The sequence below is a fragment of the Neopelma chrysocephalum genome, unplaced genomic scaffold (genome assembly GCF_003984885.1).
Source record: "Neopelma chrysocephalum unplaced genomic scaffold, ASM398488v2 Primary Assembly neopelma1_45, whole genome shotgun sequence".
Classification (NCBI taxonomy): Eukaryota; Metazoa; Chordata; class Aves; order Passeriformes; family Pipridae; genus Neopelma; species Neopelma chrysocephalum.
In genome coordinates this window covers 9,030,853-9,056,600 of record NW_020897704.1, presented here as the reverse complement: position 1 = coordinate 9,056,600, position 25,748 = coordinate 9,030,853, and the positions used below count along the sequence as shown (strand labels likewise).

The 25,748-nt window shown below is 38.7% G+C and overlaps 2 protein-coding genes across 3 annotated transcripts; one reads left to right on the top strand and one right to left on the bottom strand.

Moving 5' to 3' along the window:
- Nucleotides 1-14,936: 14,936 nt before the first annotated feature.
- On the bottom strand, nucleotides 14,937-20,390 carry LOC113965617 (putative Dol-P-Glc:Glc(2)Man(9)GlcNAc(2)-PP-Dol alpha-1,2-glucosyltransferase). Its single transcript, XM_027679282.1, has 3 exons — nucleotides 20,167-20,390; nucleotides 19,643-19,840; nucleotides 14,937-17,109 (listed from the first exon to the last, which is right to left on the bottom strand). Exons 1-3 carry the CDS (start codon nucleotides 20,329-20,331, stop codon nucleotides 16,054-16,056), a joined length of 1,419 nt encoding a protein of 472 aa, XP_027535083.1. The 5' UTR covers nucleotides 20,332-20,390; the 3' UTR covers nucleotides 14,937-16,053.
- A 24-nt stretch (nucleotides 20,391-20,414) lies between these two features.
- On the top strand, nucleotides 20,415-23,236 carry TPRKB (TP53RK binding protein). Of its 2 annotated transcripts, none has more exons than XM_027679285.1 (4): nucleotides 20,415-20,710; nucleotides 21,446-21,568; nucleotides 21,832-22,005; nucleotides 22,659-22,739. In XM_027679285.1, exons 1-4 carry the CDS (start codon nucleotides 20,570-20,572, stop codon nucleotides 22,722-22,724), a joined length of 504 nt encoding a protein of 167 aa, XP_027535086.1. In that variant the 5' UTR covers nucleotides 20,415-20,569; the 3' UTR covers nucleotides 22,725-22,739. The 2 variants fall into 2 exon arrangements, with proteins under 2 accessions (XP_027535086.1, XP_027535084.1); XM_027679283.1 differs by lacking the exon at nucleotides 22,659-22,739 and adding an exon at nucleotides 22,855-23,236 and having other exon boundaries at nucleotides 20,418-20,710.
- The last annotated feature ends 2,512 nt before the right edge of the window (nucleotides 23,237-25,748 follow it).

Here is a 25,748-nt window from a genome sequence, read left to right as displayed (position 1 = left end):
CAGAAATAAGTTCTTCTGGTCTTCTTAATGGAAGACCTTACTAGAATAATAGCAGATGGCCTGTTGGTATATTCAGCCTTCCTTCCCCCATATTACTTAGAAATTTGATGCCACTCTTCAATTTGTTCATGTCTTACAAGATGACATGCAGCCTTTGACTCTAACTGGAAGAGATGCACTTCACTATAGATCAAAGAAAAGCTGGTTTCAAAGTACTTATTTTAGATTTGCAACCACAGGCTCAACTAGAGCAAACTAAGAGCAGAATGAGTGGCTTTTGGCCAGCCTTGTAGTACGGATCTTGCCCAGAGCATTCAGATGAGCATCAAAATTGGGTGATACATACTACCACTAGAATAAGGGCAGCCAAACGTTCACAGTGATCCATGCACGTGGTCTTAGAAAAAAACCCTATATGTGTATAGGGTATATACATATATATACACACATATATATATGTATATTTTTATATGTACATATATAAATGTATATTTGAGCACACCTTCAAAAACATGGAATCTGTTGGAGTTCATTTAAAGAAGGGTAACTAAGTCCATGACCAAAGCTGATGTGATTTGATTTCTTAGGCTTTCAGGAGACAGATTGTCATTTCCAAATTCAGACTGCCCTTCAGGATACCTTTCTCCTCTTTTTCATCAAACTTTTACAGTAAAAAACTTTTAGATTTTCTAATAATCCAGAAATGCACTCACTGACCTGAGTGCCCCAAATTCCCCTGAGGAGAGTTCACCTGTTGCTGGTGGCCACACCAGATCCTACCAAGACCAGCTTTCCACCTCCTTCCCTGACTTGGGACCTTCAAGACAGAGAGTGTGAAACCCCTCCAACTGTGCTGTAGACTAAGACAAGGTCTTGACTCATTTTCCCAGCTACATGTTCTTCCTGACCTATTTCTCCTGTCACTTTACTTCTATTGTCATAGTTTCAAGTCAGCATTTGGGGGCGTGGCTGCACTTCTCCCTTCTCAGCGAACAGCCTTCTCAAAGTGGCTCAAGTGCCAACATCAACACAGACTTATTTCACAGAATCACAGGATGTGCTGAGTTGGAAGGGACCCACAAGGATCATCGAGTCCAGCTCTTAGCCTTGCACAGAACCATCCCCAAGAGTCACACCATGTATGGAGTATCATCCAAACACTTCTTGAACTCTGTCAGACTTGGTGCTGTGACTGCTTCCCTGGGGAGCCTGTTCCAGCATCCAACCACCCTCTGGGTGAAATACCTTTTTCTAATGTCCAACCTAAACCTCCCCTGACACAACTTCAGGCCATTCCCTTGGGTCCTGTCACTGCTCACCACAGAGAAGAGATCAGTGCCTGTCCCTCCTCTTCTCTTCATAAGGAAGTTGTAACTGCAGTGAGGTCTCCCCTCAGTCTCCTCTTCTCCAGGCTGAATAGAGTGAGTGACCTGAGCCACTCCTCATATGGCTTCCCCTCAAGGCCCTTCACCATTTTTGTTGCCCTCCTTTGGACACTCTCTAACAGCTTAATATCTTTCTTATATCGTAGTGCCCAAAACTGCCACAATATTTAAGGTGAGGCCTTACCAGCGCAGAGCAGAGTGGGACAATCCACTCCCTCGACCAGCTGGCGATGCTTTGCCTGATGCCCCCAGGACATGGTTGGCCCTCCTGGCTGCCAGAGCACTGCTGATTCATATTCAACTTGCCATCAATCAGGACCCTGAGATCCCTTTCCACAGCACTGCTTTCCAGCATCTCATTCTCCAGTCTGTACAGTCATCTGGGGTTCCCCTATCCGAGGTGCAGTCTGATTCTATTTAAAGCTCATTTTGGCAACACATATGGACAAGAGGCACACTGGTAAGGGGAAGTAATTTAAAAGGACACCTTCTCTGCTCTCCCTCTTTCACCCAGAAATGCTGCTCCAGGAAAGGCTTTGCATTGTTCCCATGTCTCCACGCGGCAAAGCCAACATGGTCCTCAGAGTAGTGGGATGAAGGCCAGGAGGGACTGTCAGTTCATGCCAGAGGAGAGGACAGTGCCTTCCCCAACCCCAGTCAGGCCCTCGCAGGAGACACCCCAGGGCAGGAGGTCCAGTACAGTGGCAATGGGTTGCACCTCCTGCACCTGATGGGAAAACAGGGTGCTCAGCAGGTAAATGCTCACTAGCAAGAATAATAAAATGAAAGCAAACTCCTCTCTTCATCCTTACTGCAAAGATGAGGAAATGGAGATAAAAAATCAGGTCTCCCTGATAAACTCCTGACCTTAATTACGCGTTCTCATCAAACATGATATTTTCCTCCACTTCGTGCTTTTAAAAATAGCTCTGGGAATGTGGTTTTTAAGTATTTTAGAGATGACAACACAATATAACACAGGGCACTTTTTTCACTGTTTTGTGGGTGATTAAAATAGAAGATCCAAAGTACTACTTACTATAATGTTAATCTCCCACACAAAGACTACCTGTCTCTCTTCCCCCAAAGTGAATTACAGGCTTTGTTACTAAAATAGTGAATCAATTTGCAGACATACCAGAGCCATTGATAACTTTGCAATCTTCTAACCCAGTCAGGCTAATTTACTGTATATATATATATAGACTCAGAGTTACTAGGCAGCACGTATATGTGAATTCATATTTCTTGCAAGTATTTGTTATTTTATATTAGGAATACAATTTTTAGAGTTACCCAAGTCTTCCTTTGGGATCCTGATGCTGAGGACAATTTTTTTTATTATTTTGGGGAAGGTGTGTTCTGCAGAAAAAGGATACTTTGGCAAAGTTTAGCATACACTATAGTAAAGAGAAGTTATAGTTTTGAAAGATAAATAAGAATGAAAATACCATTATTCTTTTAATTATAGCAAATAGTTTATGTTTGTACTATGATTGGTACTAGATTTAAGGGTCAACAAATCAGGTTTGAGCCTGATACACTCACTTTCTCTGAATCCTTACAGGTGAGGCTTCAGCAAAGTGATTCTAATGGATGCTCATAACATCAGTGGTGAAACTCTAGGACTTTGCTGATCACAGTGTCACTACCAGTTCCAATTACAATAATTCGTCTCTGGTCCAATGGATCAAAATCTGAGTGATTTTAGTAACCAAAGTTTGAGTTTAGGTGTACAAACAAAAGGGTATACTCTTTTGTTTGAAATCCATTAGGATCAGAAAGCTCTTTTTCCCTGAGCTGCATAGTCATAATTATTTGTGAGAGATGGATATATTTGGAACAGCTCCTGATACGTTGATATGTCTAATATCATGTGACATCCCACTCCTAAGGAGAAGGGAACACCTGAGATTTGTAGATGCCCAGTTGAACAGGAACAACAAAAGTCAGAAGATCCACAAAACTTACAGAGTTTTATTAGTAAATTACACACTTGGCATGGAAACTGGTATAAGTTAGTCCTTTATATTCCAGTATAAGCACACATCCATCTATTGCTGTTTGAGACATACATATTAGATATCCTTATCTACTGCGCTTCTACAGTAGTAAAGGAGGAACTGAAATGGAAACTACTCGAAAATGTTGGTGAGATCACAGAGAGCTGTCCAGGTTTGATTGATTATATCTAGACATACAGTTCCTGACGCTTCGTCAGTGTTGGGATGGAAAATTTTATTCATGAATCCTATGGATGGGGATTTGAGAGGATATTTATCAGGAAGGTCAACTCTAACTTTCCATACAAAGAGAAAGGAGAAAGATAATTTCAAGGAACCCGGTATCTATTGAACAATATATTTAAAAACAAAAATAAACAAAAGCTTTTGAAAACAAGTTAAGTCATCATCGGTTACCTCTCCCTGGATTCTGACCACAAGAACATTACAGACTTACTTTCTTTGCATCTTCTTTAATTAACATGCCTTTGGAGGAGCAATGGCAGTGGCAGCAGGGACCACCCCGACACTCACAGAATTCCAATAAACATCTTCTGTCCTCCTGCAGACAAGCTTTATTCAACAAGTGCTTCTTTCTGGCTGACTAATATGCTTTGGGTCATGTTTATGGTTAGCATAAACATGCTAACATTGCAGAGCAGATATGACTTATTACAACATGTGCCAGTTGTAATGGAAATCTCATACTCTCCAAGAGAGGGAAAAAAGAAATAAGCAACAGCTTCATAAAGGAACATCTTTCAAGATGTTCTGCTTAGGCAATACCTAATTACAAGCATACCAGCATTTTATTTTCATTTGGACAGAAAGCGATTACTTTTTGAGGCAGAAATGCTTTGTGTTAGAGAGATGCTATAAATCAAATCCAGTAAGTTTCTAATAGTAAGATACTTGAGAAATGCTGGGTATTTAAGAGCAACACAGTCCTATTTGCAATGAACTGAAAAATTGAAATGACAGAGTCAGTGCTAAGGTCTCAGCTTTTTCCTTATTATCCATGTTGTACAGTAATAGGTGAGCTGAAGAACGAAAAATGTCATTGTTTGAATCAGGAGCTCTCAGCCCTGTGGCTTTCATCAGTAGGTCACCTACCTGCTCTCCGGTTTAAAACTGCCAGCAATTATTTTAAGTTTCCGTGAAGAAAAGGGAGCAAGTTGGGCATATCACCAGGAAAGCAAAAGCTGATGGGAGCTCAACTCTTCAAGAAATACAGAAAGTATTGCAAAGTTGCCTTGACTTCTTGAGCACCATCATGGCACCACTGCTCACTCCTGTGAAGGAGCTCTTCAGAGAGAAGGAGGCAGCCATCTAATTAAAAATTTGGAAACTGAAAGACTGCTGTTGATAAATACATAGTATTCAGGCTTCTCCTCTTCAGTTACCCACTTTGGGTTTTTCTTTCTCCAGAAAATATATTTTTATGTATGTTTTATTTGCAAATTATTTTTTTGTTAATTTAACAATAAAGGGAAGGTTTAATAGTAACAGTAGGAATTAGAGTCTATTGACTCTCACTGTTCAAGAGGGGAATTAATCCAAATTGTGTTTTATGATTGAAGCCAAAATGCAAAGGTTAATTTTTAGAACTCTATTTTAAAGCAAAATTTCTTTATCATTAATGATAAAAGATTAATCTTCAGTTTATTGTTTTTCCTTCCATGAGGATGTGTATTTTTTTAAAACCTACAAAGAAAGGAGACTATCCAGTACATTTCCCTCAAAAAACATTGGTTGTAATTCTTTTTTGGGTTATGTGTATTGGGAATATATTTATCCAAAGCAATTTTTAAGTATTGCAAAATAAATAAATTATAGAATGAGAGACCAAGACTGGTTCTATGTAACTAGCTCATCTTCTGTTTATAAAAAAGCTTAGTTGCCATAAGATTCAGGGAAAAAAATAAAGGCAACACACACAAAATTGGACAAATATCCTTATCGAATAAGAGGAAAGCCAATTACACCAGTTTGTCTAACATCACAGATGAAATGCTAAAAGAAGAAAATGATTGGAAATTAAAGGAAAAAGCCATTCACAAGTGCCACTTGACCACTGACATCAGCTACTCTCATGCATTTGGAAGGATATCAGGTAGCATGGGCCACCAGAGAACCTGTCTCACCAGCAGAAACCAGGCTAAGGTCTTTTGGTCCTTTACATGGACACATGGAAAACAGCGAAAAGTGAATTTTATTCTGTAGTCACATGTCAAGTAAAAAATATTCTTTTATATATTGTCTTATCCACTCTCTGCTACATTCAATGGGAAACCACCTGACAAATAGTACGGAACAAAGCCAGAGTGTTACAAAGTGAACTTGGATACTTCAGTTTTCCCTATCCATTTCAGTTCCAACAAAGCTACGCTTACTGTACCTTTGACTACAAGAAATTAAGAAAACATAACAGAAATTGTCCCTTCCTTTTGATTGTAAAATCTCAGGATTTTGGGAGCCTGAATCATAAGACTGAAGTGCAGGTCTGCATTTGTGTCTTTGAAAACATGTTCCGTAGGTGAATTTGTGACACAATTTATATTAACTCAAATAAGAGCCAAATAGTTTATAAGTTCAGGAAACAACAAAAAGCAACCTTTGGCTTTTGGGTTGTTAAAGATGCATCCATTCCCAGGCTGAGCAAATGCTGATACTGCAACATCTCACAGGAGGAAGCCAGGCTGGCTAACAACCGACATGTAGTTTTATGCCTGTCTTTAGTGCTTCTTGAGGGTGGAGCAATACAGCCTGCTGAGCTCAGATGCTTTGTAACCATTATCTCAGGACAAGGCAAAAGTGCTGTTAGCTCACCCCAGCTAAAAAAGATCAATCACCTGGAGAGGCCCTAATACGCTAGGAAAATCAAGACAAGCAAAACTCCCACACTGCAAATTTTGCTTCTGACAGCCAGGGTAAGATTATCAGACAGTCTTTCTTTTCCCAGGGCAGTCTTTTTGATCCCATCCCATCAAGCTGATGATAAGTACAGCCTACATTTAGATCTCTTGAAATCCTTGCCCAAATGAGCATGGAGTCTTGTTTTCCAGCAGAAAGAATGAGACAAAGAAACAGTCTCAGCATGCCAGGGATAAAGGCTGGGATAAAGGCAGTCAGAACTGTGGACAGTCTGTGGCATGTGCTCACATAAAGAAGAGAGGGTGGCACAAAAGGAAGAACAGCCAAGCAAGAAGAGGTACAGCATATGGTGGGAGGAATGTGTTCATCCACCCTAGAGAGGGATGAAAGTAGAGGCTGAGGTACCATTACCATGGAACTTATTCCTAACCTAAGCTCCCTGCAAATGCACACAGCATTACTTTTTATCTTTATTCTCCATGCAACCCACCAGGAACACCCCTCAGTTTGTTCTTTTATTTGTGATCAAAATACAGGAGTCTTAGTGAAGGTTCAAAGAAAAAGATCAGATTTATAAATGTATTTAGGATAAAAATGCAAATGACCACCTGCACAACTAGATCCACCTTTTCAGACTTGGTGTACAGCTGCTTTCTACCTTATATAAGCTGACAAAAGAAAACCTGTTGCAAAAAATCTTTTCAGCTTTGAATTTTCTTGTATTGTGCCATTGTTGTAAATATCAAATGGTAGTTTTGAAAAAAAAAATAGCCACCGCTGAGTTTTATTTTATTTTTTAACATTATACATTCTAGTGAATATACCAAGTCCTTAAGGTGCTTATGCCTCTTCTTTCAGACTGTAAGATTGAGAGCATGCAGCTGAAGCATTTCAAGAGGGCATTATTATTTCTTTAGTGTGTAGTTCCTGTTGATTTAGATCCTCTAAATAGCATCCTTGGAGAATGCAGTATTGAAATGAAAAAAGACCCATCTCATGAAGTTGTACGTACTACAGTTTCAATTAAATTAGTGTATGGGAAACGGTAAAGAGACTTGGATTGTAATTACCTTCTTCAACTTTGCCTTGGAAGGACCAAAGGAATTGTCAATATCTATACACTTGCAGAGTAACTTGAAAGATTAAATCTGATACTAAATTATTCTGCCTACTTTATGCTAGAGAAAATAAAGTATTGAATGTATTTTGTCAATACATACCATTGCTTGCATTTTGACTGCAAACTATAGATCCATTTGGTCCAAGTACTACTTATGACTTAACGTTAATGCATACACTTCTTTAACTTAAAAAAGTCCTCCAAACCAATTTTTTATCTAAGAGCCAATAAAGCCAAGTTCAGGGAATAGGATCTTACATTGTGAAAGCAAACACACAAAGGGCTGAAGAACATTTATCATGATAAAGGATCCATCACAGCAAAAAATCCACCATAAATCTTTTAAAGCTCTTTACTAAAGAGACTACAAGCTGATTTTGACATGCTAGTTTTTTTGCCAAGTAACTGCAGTCTATCAAGATGTTAGAACTTCCTTTAAAGGCTTTTCTTGCTTGCTTATTATCTGACAAATTGATGGGCAAGAAAATTCAAGAGCATCACGTATTCTACTGTGAGTGACTTAAATAGCAAGGTAGAATCTTTGCAGGTGTTTAACATCTTTGACTCAGATTCAGTCACAAACAACTTTAACTGATCTTTGCTATAATTGTACACTAAGATTTACAGAAGCCTTAATTGCTAGTAGGATTGACATTTGTTTTCCAGAAAGACTCTATTCACAACGAAGTCTTACTTATAAATCTAGGATTTGGAAGTGCAAGAGGAATGAGCCCACCAATTGGTGGTGGTGATTTGGTTTTTGAAATCAAAAGCTTCTTGCAAAGTTAGATGATCTGATAGTTTTTTTAAAACAATGCCTAAGGCCCTCTAGCTCTCAAGTGGAACAATTCCATGTATTAGAGCATACATAGAGCCCCATCAGGGCAACTGCAATTTGGTTTTGGCAGTCTGAGGATAAAAAAAGCAGGCCTCCTCCCAGAGCCAGCCAATTCTCATAGTCTGAATACCTTTATTTCTAACCAGACAGAGAAGGAAATTTCTTGTGCTCAAACCTCACTATGAAATCTCAAGGCAAACACAACCAACCTCTCAATACAACAGCAAGCTATTTTAGTTATCCCTGGATTTACAGACCAAGACAATAGTCAATCAACTAAATTTACCACCATAAGCATTTAAATTCAAGGACCTCTACAGAAAACAGCTAAATCATCAACTACTCAGCCAAACTGAAACTTCACATGCCCTAACTCTGCTTGCTTCTCCGTGTTTACTGCTACAAACTGTCTTGTAGTATATCTCTAGCCACTTCACTGACAAAGATGAAAATAGTTGTTATGGGAATTGTTATTATATTTATTATGGACTGACTTTTCCATTAGCTTGACTTTAGAAGTCAAAAAATTAATGCTTCACATACAAAGTAGCCAGGATGCTCTTCAAAGTAAGGGCATCCATACACACAAGGTTGCCACAGAGTTTGTTTTGGCTAAACAGGAAAGGGTGCACAGGTCTAGGCAGATGATACTTCTTTCATACAAAAAAAGAAGAGCTCACAAGTGTTGTGCAGTCTTCAATTATAACAATCGTACTTTTTCATATGCTGAAAATAAAGCCAGAAAAAGCCAATCTAGAGCTCTGTAGGTCAGCAGGTTAAGAGGCTGTTGTGTTGTGATCTGCATATAGCATCTTAAATGGTGTGTAAGTGCACACACAGAAGAGGAAAATGGGGAAAACTGTCTTTGCACAGATGTAGCAAAAAGCTCATAACTAGAGAGAAAAGTTTTCTAGGAGTAGAAGTAATTAATCTCTGCAAAAGTTTGTCCAATGAAATGGCAAATTCATCACTACTTTATGGCTTTAAATAGAGTGCGTTTTCAGAAGATGTGCTCCCTTTCAGCTTTAAAATATTAAACTCTACAGAATTCACTTACATAATGTGGAAACTATTCCCATCCTCAGCGGAAATTCTTAGATAAGTTTTGTGGCTTCCCATCAGGCAAACAGCCAGATCAGGCCATTGTAATGCTACTTCCTCCTCCACCCCTCAAAATTTAAGCAGTGTGTATTTTATGACCAGTACAGAAGGGAGGAGGGAAATTACTATTATCTTTCTTGAAGGCAAACTTAAAGCTTCTCTCAGACAACAGATGTTTCCAAAATCCCAAATAGAATTTCTTCTTAATTCTTAAAAAAACTATCAACCACCTAATTTCCTTTTGGTTTTGAGAAAACTATTCTTCTTCCCAGTTTCAGAAAAGATGACAGACAATTCCATCCTAGTAATAATTCAGGGAACAAAACTCACTGTTATTGTACCAAATGTGCCCCAATATAGTCTTAGTAAGGATACATACAACTCTTTATTATAGACAGCAAATAAATTCCTTTTTCTTTGACATGCTCCTGGTTATTTCCCTGGGAGCTAGAGGACTTTTTGAGACTTTAAAGCAAGTTAACACAATGGATTGGGCCAAAACTTTCCAAATGTAGCTAGCAGAGTGGTTGCTAGGAAAATCAGCTCAAACACGGGTCATTCTGGCCTGAATCTTGGATGAGAGGCTTCCCCAGCTCACGAGTCCCATGCCTGAACAGGCTGTGCAGTAGCAAGTAGATCATACTAGAAGTCTGGCAGATGAATTCCCACTTTTACAACTATCTCAATGGGCTACTAATGTAAAATAATCCTCTCAGTAATGAGAAGGAAGGAATGCACAGAGCAGCTAGTAAGGAGTCCTACATGCAACGCAGAGAACACGAGGTACAAAACACCCTTGCTGCCCTTCCCCAGGACTGTGGTTACGCTGTGCTTACTCCCACTCACTAACATGTGGTGGCATTTGATCAGCATTGACCCAGAGGGTGAAGCGCTATTGCTGAATTTGGTGATGTTCCAACTTCGTCTCCTTTGTTCTTCTGAATCTTGTCATTTAAATTTCAATTCAGCCAGCCAATGCTTTGTTTGAGATCTGATGGGAACACAGGAAAACGCAGCATGATTTACGTGTATTAAATTTGAAGGTCTGAAGAAGTGCCCTAAAATTAGACCCTCAGCAGCGATAATCACCATAACCATTCATTTTTCATTGCATTTTCACAAGATTGTTTCTACGACAATACTTTAGGAGGGTTGATAAAAAAATGTGGAAATGTAATCTCATTGCAGAAGATGTGAAGGTAGCTAAGGACACAAACTTTTGCAATTACATCTTTGAAAAGGCATACACTGCTATTATTAATAGGAGTTCAAACCAATTCGAATTAAATGCATAGGATATTCATTTACATCTACTTAAAACCAGGATATAAAGCCCATGGGAAACACTGCTTTAACAATGTTTATTTTTTAAGATACATCTATTGTTGCTTTACAAAACCACTGGAGTATCTGGGCAATTGACAATCTGAAAATAAGCCAGGCAATGCTTAGTTTGGGATTTGATGGGAATGCAGGAAAATGCATGATTTACATATATTAAACTTATAGATCTGAAGTGGTCTCTGAAAGTGGTCTCTCTGAAGGGTTGTAGACAGATCAGGGTTGGTCTCTTCTCCCAGGTAACCAGTGACAGGACCAGAGGAAATAGCCTGAAGTCACACCAGGGGAGGTTTAGACCGGATATTAGAAAAAATTTCTTCACAGAAAGGGTGGCCAGGCATTGGAACAGGCTGCCCAGGGAAGTGGTGGAATCACCATCCCTCCAGGTGTTCAAAAAGTACATGAATGTGACAGCTGGGGATATGGTTTAGTGGTGAACAAGGTGGAACTGGGTTGACAGTTGGACTCAGTAGTCCTAGGATTTTTTTCCAGCTTTAATGATTCTATGATTTCATGAAAATGAAAGCAACCCCTTCCCTATTTGTGACACATAGCTCTATTTCAAGTAAGCTCACATTTCCTGAACATAGCAAGAACAGTTTTTATTTACAGATGCACAGTAAAGTGCTAAAACACCTTTCAAAAAGTCAGTTAGCTTTCAAATTTCAGCAAGGTCCATCTCCTAGTGATCGTCTCCCAGCTTGAGCAACAAGAAGCTTCTCCTTCCAGATGGAGAAGACAATCCCACTCATGTATGACAAGCAACTCTCCTCTATCACCACATACTTTAGCAAGCCACAGTGCACTGCCAAATACAGTAGCGCCCTCTAACCCCCCAAAGTATCCACTCATTTCTGCTCCTGGTAGCCTTGCACACTCCTAGCTATGGCAGCACTGCAATGACAATGATTTGTACAAATCTTTTTCCTCGTTTCCTGTTCCTTGTATCCCAATTACCCCTGAAGCTGAAGGAACTGCTTGAGGTCCTGAGCATATTCTGAGATTAAGCACAAAAACTGGCAAATTAAGGGCATTTTAGCTACACGTGGCTATGTAGAGTAGCATTTCTGTCTCATGGAGAGATTACTTTTGTTTGCTAAATGATGTTTGTTAGCAAAGCCAATTATCTGCATCCACCTAAAACATACTTTAAGAAGGATGTTTTTCTATAAAACATGCTTCAGCTGACATACAGATGTCACTGGATTGAAAGTAAAAAGTATGTCCTATATAAGAAGGGATTAGCAAGGAAAGCAAAGTTTTTTAGGAAAAAAATTAGGATGGTGAATATAGACAAAGAGTTTGAGATAACTGGAAGCAGTAATTTTCACAGATTGCGCTTTACAATTTTTCATTACACAGAACTAGATGATGCATTTAAAATGCAGTATGTCGACTACGACAGGGCCAACACACACTTGAGCATTTATATTTCATATGTGCATCATCCAACTAAGAAGAATGAATATTTCAGAAAATCACCATATGTCAGTGTCAAAAGCATAATTACTTTGCTTTTCTCAATTTGTCCTCCATTTTTTTCTTTTTAGACAGCAATAAATAGAACGAATATGTGAAGAAAGTAAGAATGTTGTGAAATTTAATTATAAAACAGCAAAAGGAAATCTGCTAACTTTCTAAGGAACTACACTGTTTAAAACAATGACACCTTTTCAACAGTAAGCTTTCAAGTTTCATTTTGCTCTCTCAGACCAGACATGAAAGTTTAACAAACAGAAAAAAATGTCAAAATAAGACAATTTAAAGATGAGAAAAATTTGTTCTTCTACTAAAATTTAACATACAATATATATTTAAAAAACCCAAGGAAATTATAGCTAAACCAGCTACTAAAACAAGCAACCAGCCATGAGAGAACTTGAAGTTTTCTAATTCTCAGAAAGAGTGTTGCTGGAAACTCTGAAGTTACGATTTCAAGCAGCGTTGCACTAAGCAGTTGGTCACCTCAACAAGACAGCACAGGACTGCCACCTTGTGAAAAACAAAACCCTTCAGAGCTGTATTAACAGGACAAAACCCAACTGTCCTCAGAGATTATTAAATACTCTTCCCCTACTTTTTAACAGAAGTAATCCATCTATCAACTCTCTAGAAAATTAACAGATTAAAAAATCTTTCAGCATTGCTTATGGTATAAAATTCCTGCTAATTTTGAACACAAACATGTGTTGTCAAAGAACTTAAAAGGAATGAAATACAGAATGCTCACCAATAGCAGAAAATACAGTTCACAGCATAAACTATTATCAAACTTCCTATCTTCCTGAATAATAACGTATTTTTAACTAAAGGAAAAAATTGTCCAATTATTTGTCTTTTTTTCCTCTACCTTAAAAGAATTCAGCCATGCTGTGACGGTTCAGCTATTCTTATTATTCCCACAGTTATTGAAAAATAGTCTTCTTTCTCTCTGAGAAAAACTGAACCTGAGCCTTTATTTTTAAGCAGCCATTATGGAAATGTTTGCTATGCGATTTGTTTTTACCTTGGATATTTTAACAAATTAGTGTGCTTTTATTCTAAATGGATAACTGACTAATAAAATTTACAAGAAATGATCATTTTAATGCTGTCGTAATACATTTCATTGCCAAATGACACCTGCTGAGGAATTACCTAAAGTAAGCAATTATGGTTCTATTGAATCTAGAAGACCTTGGCAACTTAAACCAGGATAAACAGAGTCCTTTCTGTCTGTCTTTAAGGAAAACAGCTAATAATTTACAATCAGGAGCAAAATACTAAAATCCATTTTTTAATGGATTTAAACAGTGCTACTGCTATTTGTCAGTCCTAGGAGATACTCATGGAATTTGGACCTTTCTTTATGAGTAATCATGATATAACCATCTTGATTTCTGGACTGAATCAGCTAACACTGAATATTACCTGTAAACACTCTGAGAACATAGTTTTACTCTACATTCTCCTTTCATACTTTAGTAATTCATGGACATTCCTCTTTAATTAAACTTATATCAACTCAGCCTGCTTTTAAATTAGCAAAATACATTAAGAATAATTGTACTTCTAAATTAAGTATAGTAATAAATCCCAGGATAAAATATTACCTAATCTTCTGATATTGGTTAAAAAGCCCCAACAGGTCACAGACATCTCTCTGCATGTAATTTTTCTAATGTCTTGTGATGTGGAACTCATTAGAAAGGTATTGTGCTCTACATTTTGGTGGACTTTTTGCATTCACTTTTCTCTACAAAAGAAATACTTTAAAACTGTAAATATTTAAACCCAGTTCTTTTCACCTGAAACACAGCTGCTATCTCTGTCAAAAGTAGGAAGTGTGAACAATCTCTTACCAGTGTTAATGAGCAAAGGCATTCAGAAAACAGTAGCAACAGATATCCTGGAAAAAATACCTATATGCACAGGAATTTTTGCAAGAAAATTTTTTTTGTCAAGGCAATGAACACCTGCTCCTCTACATAAAGCAAGAAAAAAACCCTGGATCTAGAATACAATTCAGAATGCTAGCCAGACCCCCATGACTTCCTATGTTACCATTCCAACTCAGTAGTAGTATTTCAGGGCACAAATGAAGTTATACTTTTGAGGCAAATGCTCTTTACCTTATTTAGGATTTTTTTTTCTATGGCATACAGAAACAAAATTGGAAGCAGAAGGCACACAAGATTTCCCCTCCCAATCCATCATACTAAAATCACAAGAACACATCCTGGACACTGCAAGAACCGTACTGGATTCTTGAAAAGCAACTCATTTCAGGTTTCTCTTGTCCCTTCAACTTCATTAAGCAAACAGGGAATGAGTGAAAATGGCACTACGGTACACACATTGGCAACAAATTATCAGGCTGGCAAGAAGCAAACAGTAAGCTGGCAAACAAATTCAATACAAACACAACTACTCATTGAAGAGTGACTTCAGGGTTTCCTTATGAGAAACAGGGTTGCAAAGACATTGGACAGGATAATCTGAGTTCACTACATTCATCATAGTGTTAGTACAGGGAAGGAATTGAGCCAGGACATTGATCTGCATATTGTAAAAGAAAAGAATAACAGTACCGACCCAAGTCTGTAACTCCCCTGTACTGACCTTCTGAGAAACAATCCCATTTCAGAGTGACTTGAGCGGCAATAATCTGGTATGTTTGCATAGATTTGGCTGCAGTATTTTCATTACAGGACAATAATGAATTTAATAAGGCTACACAGTACCTGAAGTTTTGGACACCACCCTCCCCTGCCACATATTTTAGTAATCAAATATTTTTGAGTCTTAATAAAGTCATTTACTGACAGGAACCATTACAGTCTTCATTTATTCTGATGATAATGCACATTAGATGCTTTTAAATATATATATATACACACACATAGTATTTTACCTTTGTAAAACAAAATATAGACACCCAAGTCCCATTAGATATGTATAAATATGGAAAACATTTAAAAGAATAATTCAGTAATGTCATTAGTATTTCTTGAAGATTACACATCAAAGATCTTTGAAACACTCGGCTCAACTTGGGAGTTCACTCAGAGCCAATTTCAGTACAAACTTTTGAGTACACAACCATAGGACATAGGAGCCTGATTATTTAAGAGGGTATTCACTGGGCTGTAATCCACTGTGGAACCACTCGTCTGACATATGTAAATGACTCTACTTCTAATAGGCCACATTACCAACTGCAATTTACCTTTTGTTGTACACTAACATTTATTCCCCAAAGAAGGTACATGCACACAGCCTCCGCTGTGTTTTATAAATATCAGTTTGAAATAAAATGTTCAAAATGTTCCAATGATTTAAGAGCCTACATTCTGTTTGCAAAACTAAATTTACTGACAAAAAAGTAATGAAAATTCACTGGGATGTAGGAGGTTTTGAAAACATTGCAGTTTAGTAGTGGTTCATACCTTGACCATTAGGAAACCTAAAAGGACGTGGCCTGATCCAAAGAATAAATACGCACACGGATAAATAAACATAATGATTGAAATCCCTTTTTCAAAAGGCAACCTCTGAAACATACTTACAAACTGTCATATCTTCAAGGGCATGTTATATAATATTTTATTATAATGAAAAATGATTGTAAACATCTCCCTCATTTTACATCTATTACAGAAAGGTGTTCTCGCACTTTTCCTCATATTGAATTTGTTAATTCTCATAAATTCAATGCATAGAATATCTTCACATTATAACATATCAGATCTCGCATTCAGCTGCAAGAATATAAGCAAAGAGCTTACTTCCCCAATTCCAGATGGGAAAACTAGCCCTTGCATGATGCAAAACATACTGTTTCATTCCAGAGTCCAGTCCCGAAACAGAACTGGGTTTTCCTACCTATAAAAGTATCAAAAAAAAAAAAAGTTACCACATAAACCTCTGTATTTCATCATTGTTTTCCCACCGGAATGTTCTGTTTAGAAAAAGATAAAAAGTTACAGCATTTACTACAACATAAAAAGCCAGCTCCAGAAGTTGTCTATACATAGATGGAAATGGAATATTGAGCCTATATATTAAGAATGGCAAAATAAAGTAACGAAATTCTAACAATTTTTGAGGAACTGTGACTGCTAATAAACACACAAAATACATCAAGATCCAGAATACTGATTTTGATTTTAGTGTATCAGTAAAAGTCCAGCCAGCAAATATATAGAATGGAACTAATACATATTTTACAAGCTCATGTCTTTGGAACACTTTTCTCCAGACATAAAATGTGTAATGTCTGTTATCTGCTAGTAAATACTTATGAACATAGGTAAATTTCCAGATCAGGAATAAGGAGATGATGGTGATTAAGCTGTACTGTACAGGGTGCTTTCGCAATGACAGAAGGAATTTCCTGATTTTAGTAGGGGTCAATAAATGAGGGAATGAAAAAAAAACTGTGAAGGACAGAAAATAAAACAGCTGAGGAAAGTGCAAACAGGCTTCATGGCTACTTCTGTCACCAACAACTATTCCACCATTGATGATAACAAAACCAAAGAAGACAGTTACTAATATGATGTATGGCCAAGTTAAAGCAGTAAGTGTAACTAAGTTTTTAGGTGATATGAGATACTTAATAAGAAACTGCAATATTCTGGTCAAATCTGAAAATGATCCTTTCTTGGAAGAAATCTTTTCATCTTTCTTCTTCTGTAATTCAGTCTTCCAGGCTTCATTTAGCTTTTCTGCCACAACATTTCCAGCACAAAAGACTGTCCACACAATATTCGTCTGACGAAACATGAAGCCACAAAATCCCAGGAGAGCTGATGTTTTATGGTTACCATAAAGGCACATTAAATAGGCAAAGAGAATAAAAAATACTGAACCTGGATCCGTATAATAAAGGAATGTAAAAAAGTAAAGGGTGGGAAACATTGCAAGAATTAATGTAGATAAGATTCTCTGGAAGCCAGACACAGCCTAGAGAAGAAGCAGAAAAATGCGGTTAGCCAATGTCCAACAAAGCAAAATAACAAATTAGAAGAAAATTTGTATCATTCTTGAAAATTCTGTTAACACAATATAATATCTCCTATGCTCTTTGGTTCCATTACTGCACAAATACTGTTTTGTTAACCTCTTGCTATGTTAACATAGTATTGGACTACACAATGTTAAAATCCAAGTGAAAGTACAGAACATTACTGCAGGTGAGTTAAAAACATGGCAACAAAAATACACCAACTTCTTTCGTATGTCAGGTGTGCACATATTTGTGGCATTAAAATCATGGCGGGAGCATAATTGGTCCCATACCTAGGATGAAAGAGCTACACTAATGGGCAAAAGGAAATAAAATCAATGTTTTATGCCCCTGCAATCTCATCATCAGATTCTGCTTATCTGTGAGACAGCACCGTTCTATGCCTCTACTATCACCTCTTTTGAACCCAGTCCATGAGTGGCCAGCTCCAAGTTTCTAATCTTCAGTGAAGCTTTTATTGTTTATCCTCATTATAATTCATGCGTTAGAAAAGAAACTTTAAAAAAGATAGAAGACCATACAGTTAAAAACTCCTCCTAATTATCCCACTCACAACATGATGCAACATAAATCACAACATTAAAAAATTTTGCATGATGTCTCTGAATGATGTAGCGTGGGGTGAGACAGCGACTTACCACCTTACAGAAAAGAGGAATAGACAAAATGTTGAGCTCAAAGAAGTGTCAAAAATACCATTACATTTCCCAAGGCTTAGCCTACTGTTATAAAACCTTTTTTTACATTTATATTTCCACTTCCAAGTACAAAATTAAGTGTTCTGAAAATGGAAACAATTTATTGGATCTGATCCAATTCTGTAGAGTGGATGTGCTTAAACATGAAGAGGCTCCTGTAAGAAAATACATCAAAAGAAATTTTCTTTATAGAAAAAAGTGTTTTTAAGGTTAAAAGTCAAACACTAAATAACTTTCCTAAAGTTAAAGATTTTTGAATAGACCGTTAACCACTGAAACAATTTACCTACTGCAGTGGTGTATTCTCCAGAACCTTAAATATACAGTATTTTTGTATCCAAGTTGAACTGTTATGGTCTGGATGTGTGGACAGCTAGACAGGTAATAACTGTCCCACTGTACCCAAAGGACAGTAACAATCAGAGTATCACAGCATCTATACTGGGACCTGTCCTGTTTAATGTCTATGACTAGAAGGCAGCAAGTGTACACTGTCATCAAGTCTGTAGTTGACACTATTGGGTCCCACTTGGGTGGGACTAAGCATTTTGCTAAAGAGCAGAGGTACCAGATTGACCTAGACAGGCTGGGGGAATGGGGCAACAAAAATATTACAAAATTCAACAAGGACAAATCCAAATGCCTGCAGCAGAAAAGGAAGAAATCCCCACAATGAGGGGCTGCTGCTCTGTGGAAAGGTACCTGAGGGTCTTCACAGGTAGCGAGGTGAACATGAGGTGGCAGCATGTCCTGGCACTAAGGAAGAGCAACAGTCTCCTGGACTTCATTAACAAGAGTAGATCAAGAGAAGTTATTATCCCTCTTTACTCTACTTGTTAGGCTGCACCTAGAATACCACGTCCAATTTTGTGCCCTGATAAAAAAAGTCCTAGTAAACTGTAATGGCAGAGAGCCACCAAGACAGCTTGGGGCTGAAGAACCTGCCCTGACAGGAGAGGCTGAGGGAGCTGGCCTTGTTCAGTCTGGAAAACAGATGGCCTGGGGGGACCAAACAGCAGCCTACCAATACACCTAGGATGTCATCAGGTAAAGAGAGCCAGGCTCTCGAAGTGGTACACAGTGAGAGGACAAGAAGCAACAGGAATAAAGTGAAATGAGAGGTTCAGACTGGAATTATGGACAATCTTTTTCACCGTGAGGCTGGTCAGTCACGAAGCAGATTGCCCAGAGAGGTTGTGCAGTCATCCATGTAGAATTTTCCAGGCTCCAGTCCTGAGCAAGCTAATTGATCTCAAGACTGGCCTGCGCTGGGATAGAGGGTGGCCTTCCTAAGGTCCATTCCATCCTCAATCATTCTCCAGTTTTTTGCAACTTGAATTATTCTCCATTTCTAAATACTGACATCAAGCCTAGTATCGTTTTAAAGAACTGGTCTTAGTTTAAACACAGCCCACAGGGCTGCAGGATTCTGCAGTTGAAGGTTTATGAAGAGTCTTAAGCAATTCCAACTAGATGAGCATTCAGACATTTGGATAGTAAGTCTGTATGCATACTAACTACCTTTTCTTTCAATAGGACTCCTTATAGTTATGTGCAAGAGTAAATTTTTAGAGGATTGCACCTTGAGCGAGAAAAACAGAAATTAAAAAAAAATTTAGAGAAAAGGAATGGGCCTCCTCGGCCAAACTGGTGGCAGTACTTATATAAAACTGAGGGCAGCTCACATATGTAGTATGTAGTGAAAGGGACATATACTAAGCCATTGAAGTTGCTTGTACGACTGCATACAACTATTTTACTTTGACCATACCTTATTCTTCTGATGGATTTTGAACAGAAGCAAATACAGTAAATAGAAGTTCCCAGCGCTGAAGAGGAGGTTGATAAACCTGAGCATTCCCACAGAGCACACCACGCTCCCGGTCCATCCGAGGAGCCACGCCGCGGGCTTCACTACTCCCACCGAGACCAGGTACAGGCCGGGCAGCGTGGTGATCATGGGGTCCCACTGCACGGCCGAGAGACAGTGAGAGAGACAGACATAGAGAGACAGAGAGGGTTACGGAGCAGCTCCCAGAAAAGGGGCCAGAGACACGCGATGGTTCGGGCACACCACCCCCGCCACGGCCCGCTCTGTCAGCCCGGCTGTTCAGCGGACCTCTGGCATTATTACACTGAAGGTTTTGAACGCTGTGTGCCCTGGCGCTGCTGCCCCACCAAGGGACAAAACGAGCGTTCGGGCAACAAGGACGGCAGGTGAGTCCCTGCGTTCAGACACCCTCGACCCGAGCGACAGCTACGCTGCTGCTGCAGGGATGCTGTAAGGATCCTGACCTGCAGGAAGCGGCCGTGGCAATAGGCCTGCGCCTGCGGGACGTGGAACACCTCGTCCATGTAGGGCTCGCGCTGGCGGCGGCTGATGGCCGCGAAGAGCAGGCAGGACAGCAGGAAGGCGCCGCTCATGGCCCCGGAGAAGCCGTAGGCCTCGTAGCGCTCCATGCCGCCGCCGCGCCGGCCGGGAAAGGCCGCCCTTCCGGGGAGGGACGGCGGGAGGAGCCGGCGCGTCCCGTCCGAGGCCGCTGCCGGGTGGGAAGGGGCGCGGGGGGTGCGGCCGCCTGTGGCCCGCACGCGTGGGGGTTCCCTGAGGGAAGAGCGGAAACCCCCCGGTCGGAATGCCTGGGTGTTGGTAGAGCCGTGTTTTCGGCGGGACAAGCGGGCGCCTCTCCGTGTCCCCAGGATGGAGCGGACGCACCAGCTGGAGCTGTTCCCTAACTACAACGTCACGCTGCTTCTCTTCCGACACGTGAAAAATGCCGCTGCTCTACGGAAAAAAGCCATGGAAGGATCCATCGAAGGAGCACTGATAAACCCTGCGATGGTGAGTGAGCCTTTGTGCCGTCCTGTTTGCGTGGAAATCCCCGTGGGAGCTCAGGGAAAAGTGACCTGTGCTTGTAGTCGCTGTCACACGACTTTATTTGCGTTACATTTCCTCCGCGCTCTGCTCAAACACCCTTCTTTGATTTCATTATTGTGTCTTACAGCGTCAGGGTTCGTCTGTGTAAAACAAAGAGCCATGGCAGGATTGGCCAAAACAATTAATTTCACATCCTACTAAATCAATGGCCTTGATTAATTTCACATCCTACTTGGTAGAGCTATTTAAATCTACTTCATGTGTAAAATGTAATGCTACTTGCTTCATGCTGTCAACTGTGTACTATTTGGACCCTTTTTTCTCATTTAAACCCATAACTAGTTTCAGAATCTAGGGGTTTTTTGTTAGAATTAGTAAAGCAGTAGTTAGGGAAGGGGGGGAAAGTAATTGGCAATTTATTGACAGAAGATTCATTAATGTGATTCTTTTTTTCAGAAGATTTCAGTAACCTGATTGAGAGAGGGTAATCTTTATTTTTATGACAAGTATTACCTCATGCAGGAAATAAACACATTGACTTCGGAAGAGCAAGAATTACTGAAATAATGAGGAGGATACTATTTTGTTCACTTCTATGACTGCAGACTTAGGCAATCAAAATTAAGTGGTCAGGAGTTTTCAGATTTTCATAAACGGTATGTTACATTTCTGTGTAATGGTTTCTGTCGTATTTTACAGATTGTAGATCCTTTTCAAATTCTCGTGGCAGCCAACAAAGCAGTACATCTACAAGAGATAGATAAAATGAAGACCAGAACTCTCTATGCAGAAATTATTTTCAACCTTTCACCAAACAACAATGTAAGATTTACTGAATAAATTTCTTTTTTTGCCAGAGCTTACTAAGATCCACACGGCCAAACTAAAATTCAGAGTAATAGAAGTTACTGTTATTTTTAATAGCACTAATATGCTGTTATTGTTTGTAGCTTGTCAGAATTGCATTAATGTAAAACATTTGTCAAGTTATACTCTTGGTGTGTTTGACCCAGTAACTAAAAAGATTGCTTATATGTAGCAAGAAAGTGACTCATAATATTTTTATGTTTTTTATCTTTTCTCAGATTTCAGATGCATTTAAAAATTTTGGCATTTCAGACAGTGACACAGCAGTACTCATTGTTCTGCTGGACAGCTACAAAACTGTAAAGCTGGAAGATATAGCATCTCAGGTGGAAGGCCAACAGGTTTCTCTAGATGAACTCCCCCAGCTAACAGACACTGCCAGAGTTAAAAAGGTGTGTAACCAAAAGAGAAGACTGGTGTAGAGAAAAGGGATAGTTTATTTAATAGTCTGATTAAATATCAGTGGACATAATTAACTTAGGATCTGTATTTCTTTAGCACTTAGGATCTGTATTTCTTTAACTTAGGATCTGTATTTCTTTAGTTTCCAGTGAACCTTGATTAGTTATTTCTTAAATTTTTTTAGTTGAAACAAGTTCTAGTTGTCACACCCCAACATCACAAAGATTTAAGTCTTCAAATTATTAACATTGTCATAAAAACCAATTCCAGATTGCTGCCTACCATTCAGGCACTTTTGCTTCCTGTTTTCTCGGTCAAATATCCGTTTAATTAAAAATTTCAGTCCTGAACAGTTTCATAATCTTAGGCAAATAAATACCCCAGTATGGGTGGCTAAAATAAAAACATGCTGATTAGCCGTTAGGAGCTGTTTTAGGGCATATGTGCTCTTAACAGATTACCATATGCTAGATAGGTATCTTGGAGCATGTGTGTTCTACATGATAAAATTCAAGTAACTTAAATCATCTTGATCGTGTCCATCAAAGTAATGATAGGAGACATGAATAAAATTGGACAAATCATAGCATTTAACATGTGGAGCCAAAAGTGCTGCTCTCATTCAGTTTCTTGATTTCCTTAGTCTTGCAGTTTCAGAATTTGCTTGGTTCCTCAGTCCCAATTTTGTCTTGCAGTCACAACAAGATAGAAAATTACAATGTAAGAATAGCAGAGAGGGGAAAATTTTTTCATGTATGTATATATTTTTAGAAGCTATGCGATAATTTTTTCCTTCCTTATACAGCTTTTCTGTTTTTCTTGTTCTTTTTTTTCTGCAGATATACAAAGTTACTCCGCAAGAAGAAAAAATCAGCACCTTATTGGATAGTGTTGTTTGCAGAATGTCAACGAAAGATGTCTTATGAAAATGCGGAAATACATTTTTTTAAAGGAAAAAGGACTTTTTAAGGTGTAAAAACACTTCATTGCAGTTCATCTTGCATTTCAGAGAAAGTGGAATAGTACTGAGTAGTTTGATGACATCTGATCTTTAACCAAGCTTGGATACCAAGCTTAGTAATCTTATCTGTGTTCTAAGCACAGAGAGCAATTTTGCCGTGCAAAGCAGAATTTGCCGTTAGTATTTCTGTCCTTTTTCTTGACAAGGGAAAATTGCCAGTGCTCTAAGCTGAACATAAACAGAAAGATTGGAAATCTCTACTTAATTTTCTCTTTTATCAACAATGATTTGCCAGTCCCAGACAGGATTCAAACATTCTAAATAATTTTTATTAACCTTCCCCGATTTGTTGTTTTGGTACACCTGATGGATGATACTCTTTCAAGGATACTACTGCCAGAAAAGGCATCTTTATGGCCCAAGTATTGCTGATGGAATACAAAAAGTAAAGTTTCCATAAACTATCAGCAGCATCTCCCTCCTTGTGCTAATGGTATAGAGCACTTCAGTGTTGGTGTTAAAGGATGATGATTTGTGCTTTTACATTATAGCATTACTGGATTATGCTCGGTGATGCTGACTTCCTAGGGCCTAGTTCCAGGTGCAGAATTCATAGACAAATTTGCACCATACATTTATTCACTTAAAATTGTCAATACAACTGACGCAGCATTCTGAAAAGATCATGGAACTTGTTTTGTTTTTTTTTGAACTGGTGTTAGGAAAGGCCATCAAAGGGAAGTAGGAAGACTGTTGATTTTCCAGTAGTCACCAGGTGCAAGAGCCCTGCATGAATATCATTTAATCACACACAGGCATCCTGTTTAAGTAAAACTACTGTCCTAGTTAGGTAGAAATGCATAGTTTGTTATTGTTATACTGTATTGTTTTTCTGGGATGTGCTAAAGCTGTATAGTTGTCTGCATTTCTTTTTCCTAACGTTCTCTGAGTTATTATGATTTGTGTACTTACAAGATACTTGGAAGAGTATGCCCCACATTCTTACATGTAGTGTTTGGAAAAACAAAACATATTTTGTCAGAGAGATAAGTCTGAGTTAGAGCTGAAATGTTGTCCAATACAGTAAACAGACCAGTGAACTGCCATGTAGACCTACTTTTGTCTGTATTGTTTCTGTATTTAATATGGAAATTCCTAGCTTGTGTTTTGCATTTTGATTTTGTTTAAGTCTTCCATCAGTTTAAACCCAACAGTACAAATACCATCTTTTTCTTACCAACCAGGCCAATGGCAAATTTAGTTCCCAAGTACCAAAGGAATTCCAAGATTTATCAAAAGAAAGGATTTGGGAGAAATCGCTGTGCTGACTTCTTGCTTTAAAGATGGTTTTACAGAATGCATCATCCTCTCTAAAGGGAAATGTGAGGCAGTAGTAAAAAATGGAGCTTGGAAGGGCTTGTGTCTTTTAAAAAAGATGTGTGTAACATCAGCATGTGAGAATGACCATGGAAAATAAAAGACTTGTTTTCCTTTTCTGACAGTCCAGTTGGTACATGGAACATATCATAAGATTTACTGGCTGAAGTACAATGTTTTTGGTAGCTTAAAATAACAGCAGACAGCTTTGCTTAAACCACAGCCTTTTTTGAACATGTGTAAAACATCTGTCCAGTCTCTTTAATATAGGAGAAATAGTAATAAAATGATCACTGCATAAAAGTTTTGACACACAAGTTGTGAAGTTGGGGTTACAGTTTCTACTTCTTGTTAGTCTATTCCATTGGTGCAGAAACATTAAATAGTTTGTTACTGTTGACATAAGGTAATTTGGGAAATTTTGAGACCCAAAATGAGGTATTTTCATGGGTGGATTTACAGGAAATTATTTTGGGAACTGAAGCCTCCAAAGTAGAACTCAGGCAGATGACTCGGGTCTGTTAGCAATGAAGACTATGCCCTGCAAGACCACAGGTTACCCCTAGTCCTAGTTGCATTATTCAGGTTAACCAGTTATTTACAGAAACTGGTAATAAACATAGATTTTGTTCACCCTGCAAAGTTACTCTTGTATTTCTGAACACACTAAAAATTAGTAAATTTGGATCTCTAATGTTACTGTTAAATCAGCCAAGGCAGTTTTCCAGCAAAGCAAAATTTTAAGAAGAAAAGATAGGTTTTTCAAAACATTTAATGTTCTGCTGCTGTCTCCTCTGAACTTTCATACCTGGTCTCCACTATCACAAGGTGAAAGAGGAAGCTGAAGTATTTTCAATACCTTATCTAGATCTCCAGGGCTTCAAAGGTAGGATTATACCTGCAGGATTTATAAATACGACAAATCCAAAATTATGATGTGTGGTCAGTTGTTCTAGCTTTTTTTTTCCTAGGTGGAGTGGTTTTTGGAATTTGGGGGTTTTTTTGCCTCTGCTGCCTTTTCAGTATTGCATGTATGACAAAAGCTGAGGAAAACCAGCAGTCTGTACTTCTAAATTCAATGCCTAAAACATTGTCCACCACGAAATTCACTTTCCTGCTTGAATGCTTTGCAATACATGAGTTTCTTGTGGGAGAAAGGGTGAAGGGGAAGAGGAGACAAGGCAAACAAGAAACAGATGTTACAACACCATCCTTTACAATGACTTTGGAATACGTGGTAAAGCCAGCAGACTGTTGCTGTTTGAGTTAAAAGCTTTCAGCCCAAGTATATCTGATAGATGTCCAACTGCTGGCCTGTCCATCACAGAGCAGGTGTACCCTGGGCATAAGGCAGGAATGTGGATATAAACTCAAGGAAGACCTTCCTGCCTGTCA

What these genes read in the sequence shown, in the direction of transcription:
- LOC113965617 (XM_027679282.1), bottom strand. Translation starts at nt 20,331, where the DNA reads ATGGAGCGCTACGAGGCCTACGGCTTCTCCGGGGCCATGAGCGGCGCC. An exon ending in GCCACGGCCGCTTCCTGCAG is followed by an intron (nt 19,841 to 20,166) that starts GTCAGGATCCTT and finishes TCGGCCGTGCAG; the next exon opens with TGGGACCCCATGATCACCAC. An exon ending in AAATCCATCAGAAGAATAAG is followed by an intron (nt 17,110 to 19,642) that starts GTATGGTCAAAG and finishes CTTCTTCTCTAG; the next exon opens with GCTGTGTCTGGCTTCCAGAG.
- TPRKB (XM_027679283.1), top strand. Translation starts at nt 20,570, where the DNA reads ATGGAGCGGACGCACCAGCTGGAGCTGTTCCCTAACTACAACGTCACG. An exon ending in CACTGATAAACCCTGCGATG is followed by an intron (nt 20,711 to 21,445) that starts GTGAGTGAGCCT and finishes CGTATTTTACAG; the next exon opens with ATTGTAGATCCTTTTCAAAT. An exon ending in ACACTGCCAGAGTTAAAAAG is followed by an intron (nt 22,006 to 22,854) that starts GTGTGTAACCAA and finishes TTTTTTCTGCAG; the next exon opens with ATATACAAAGTTACTCCGCA.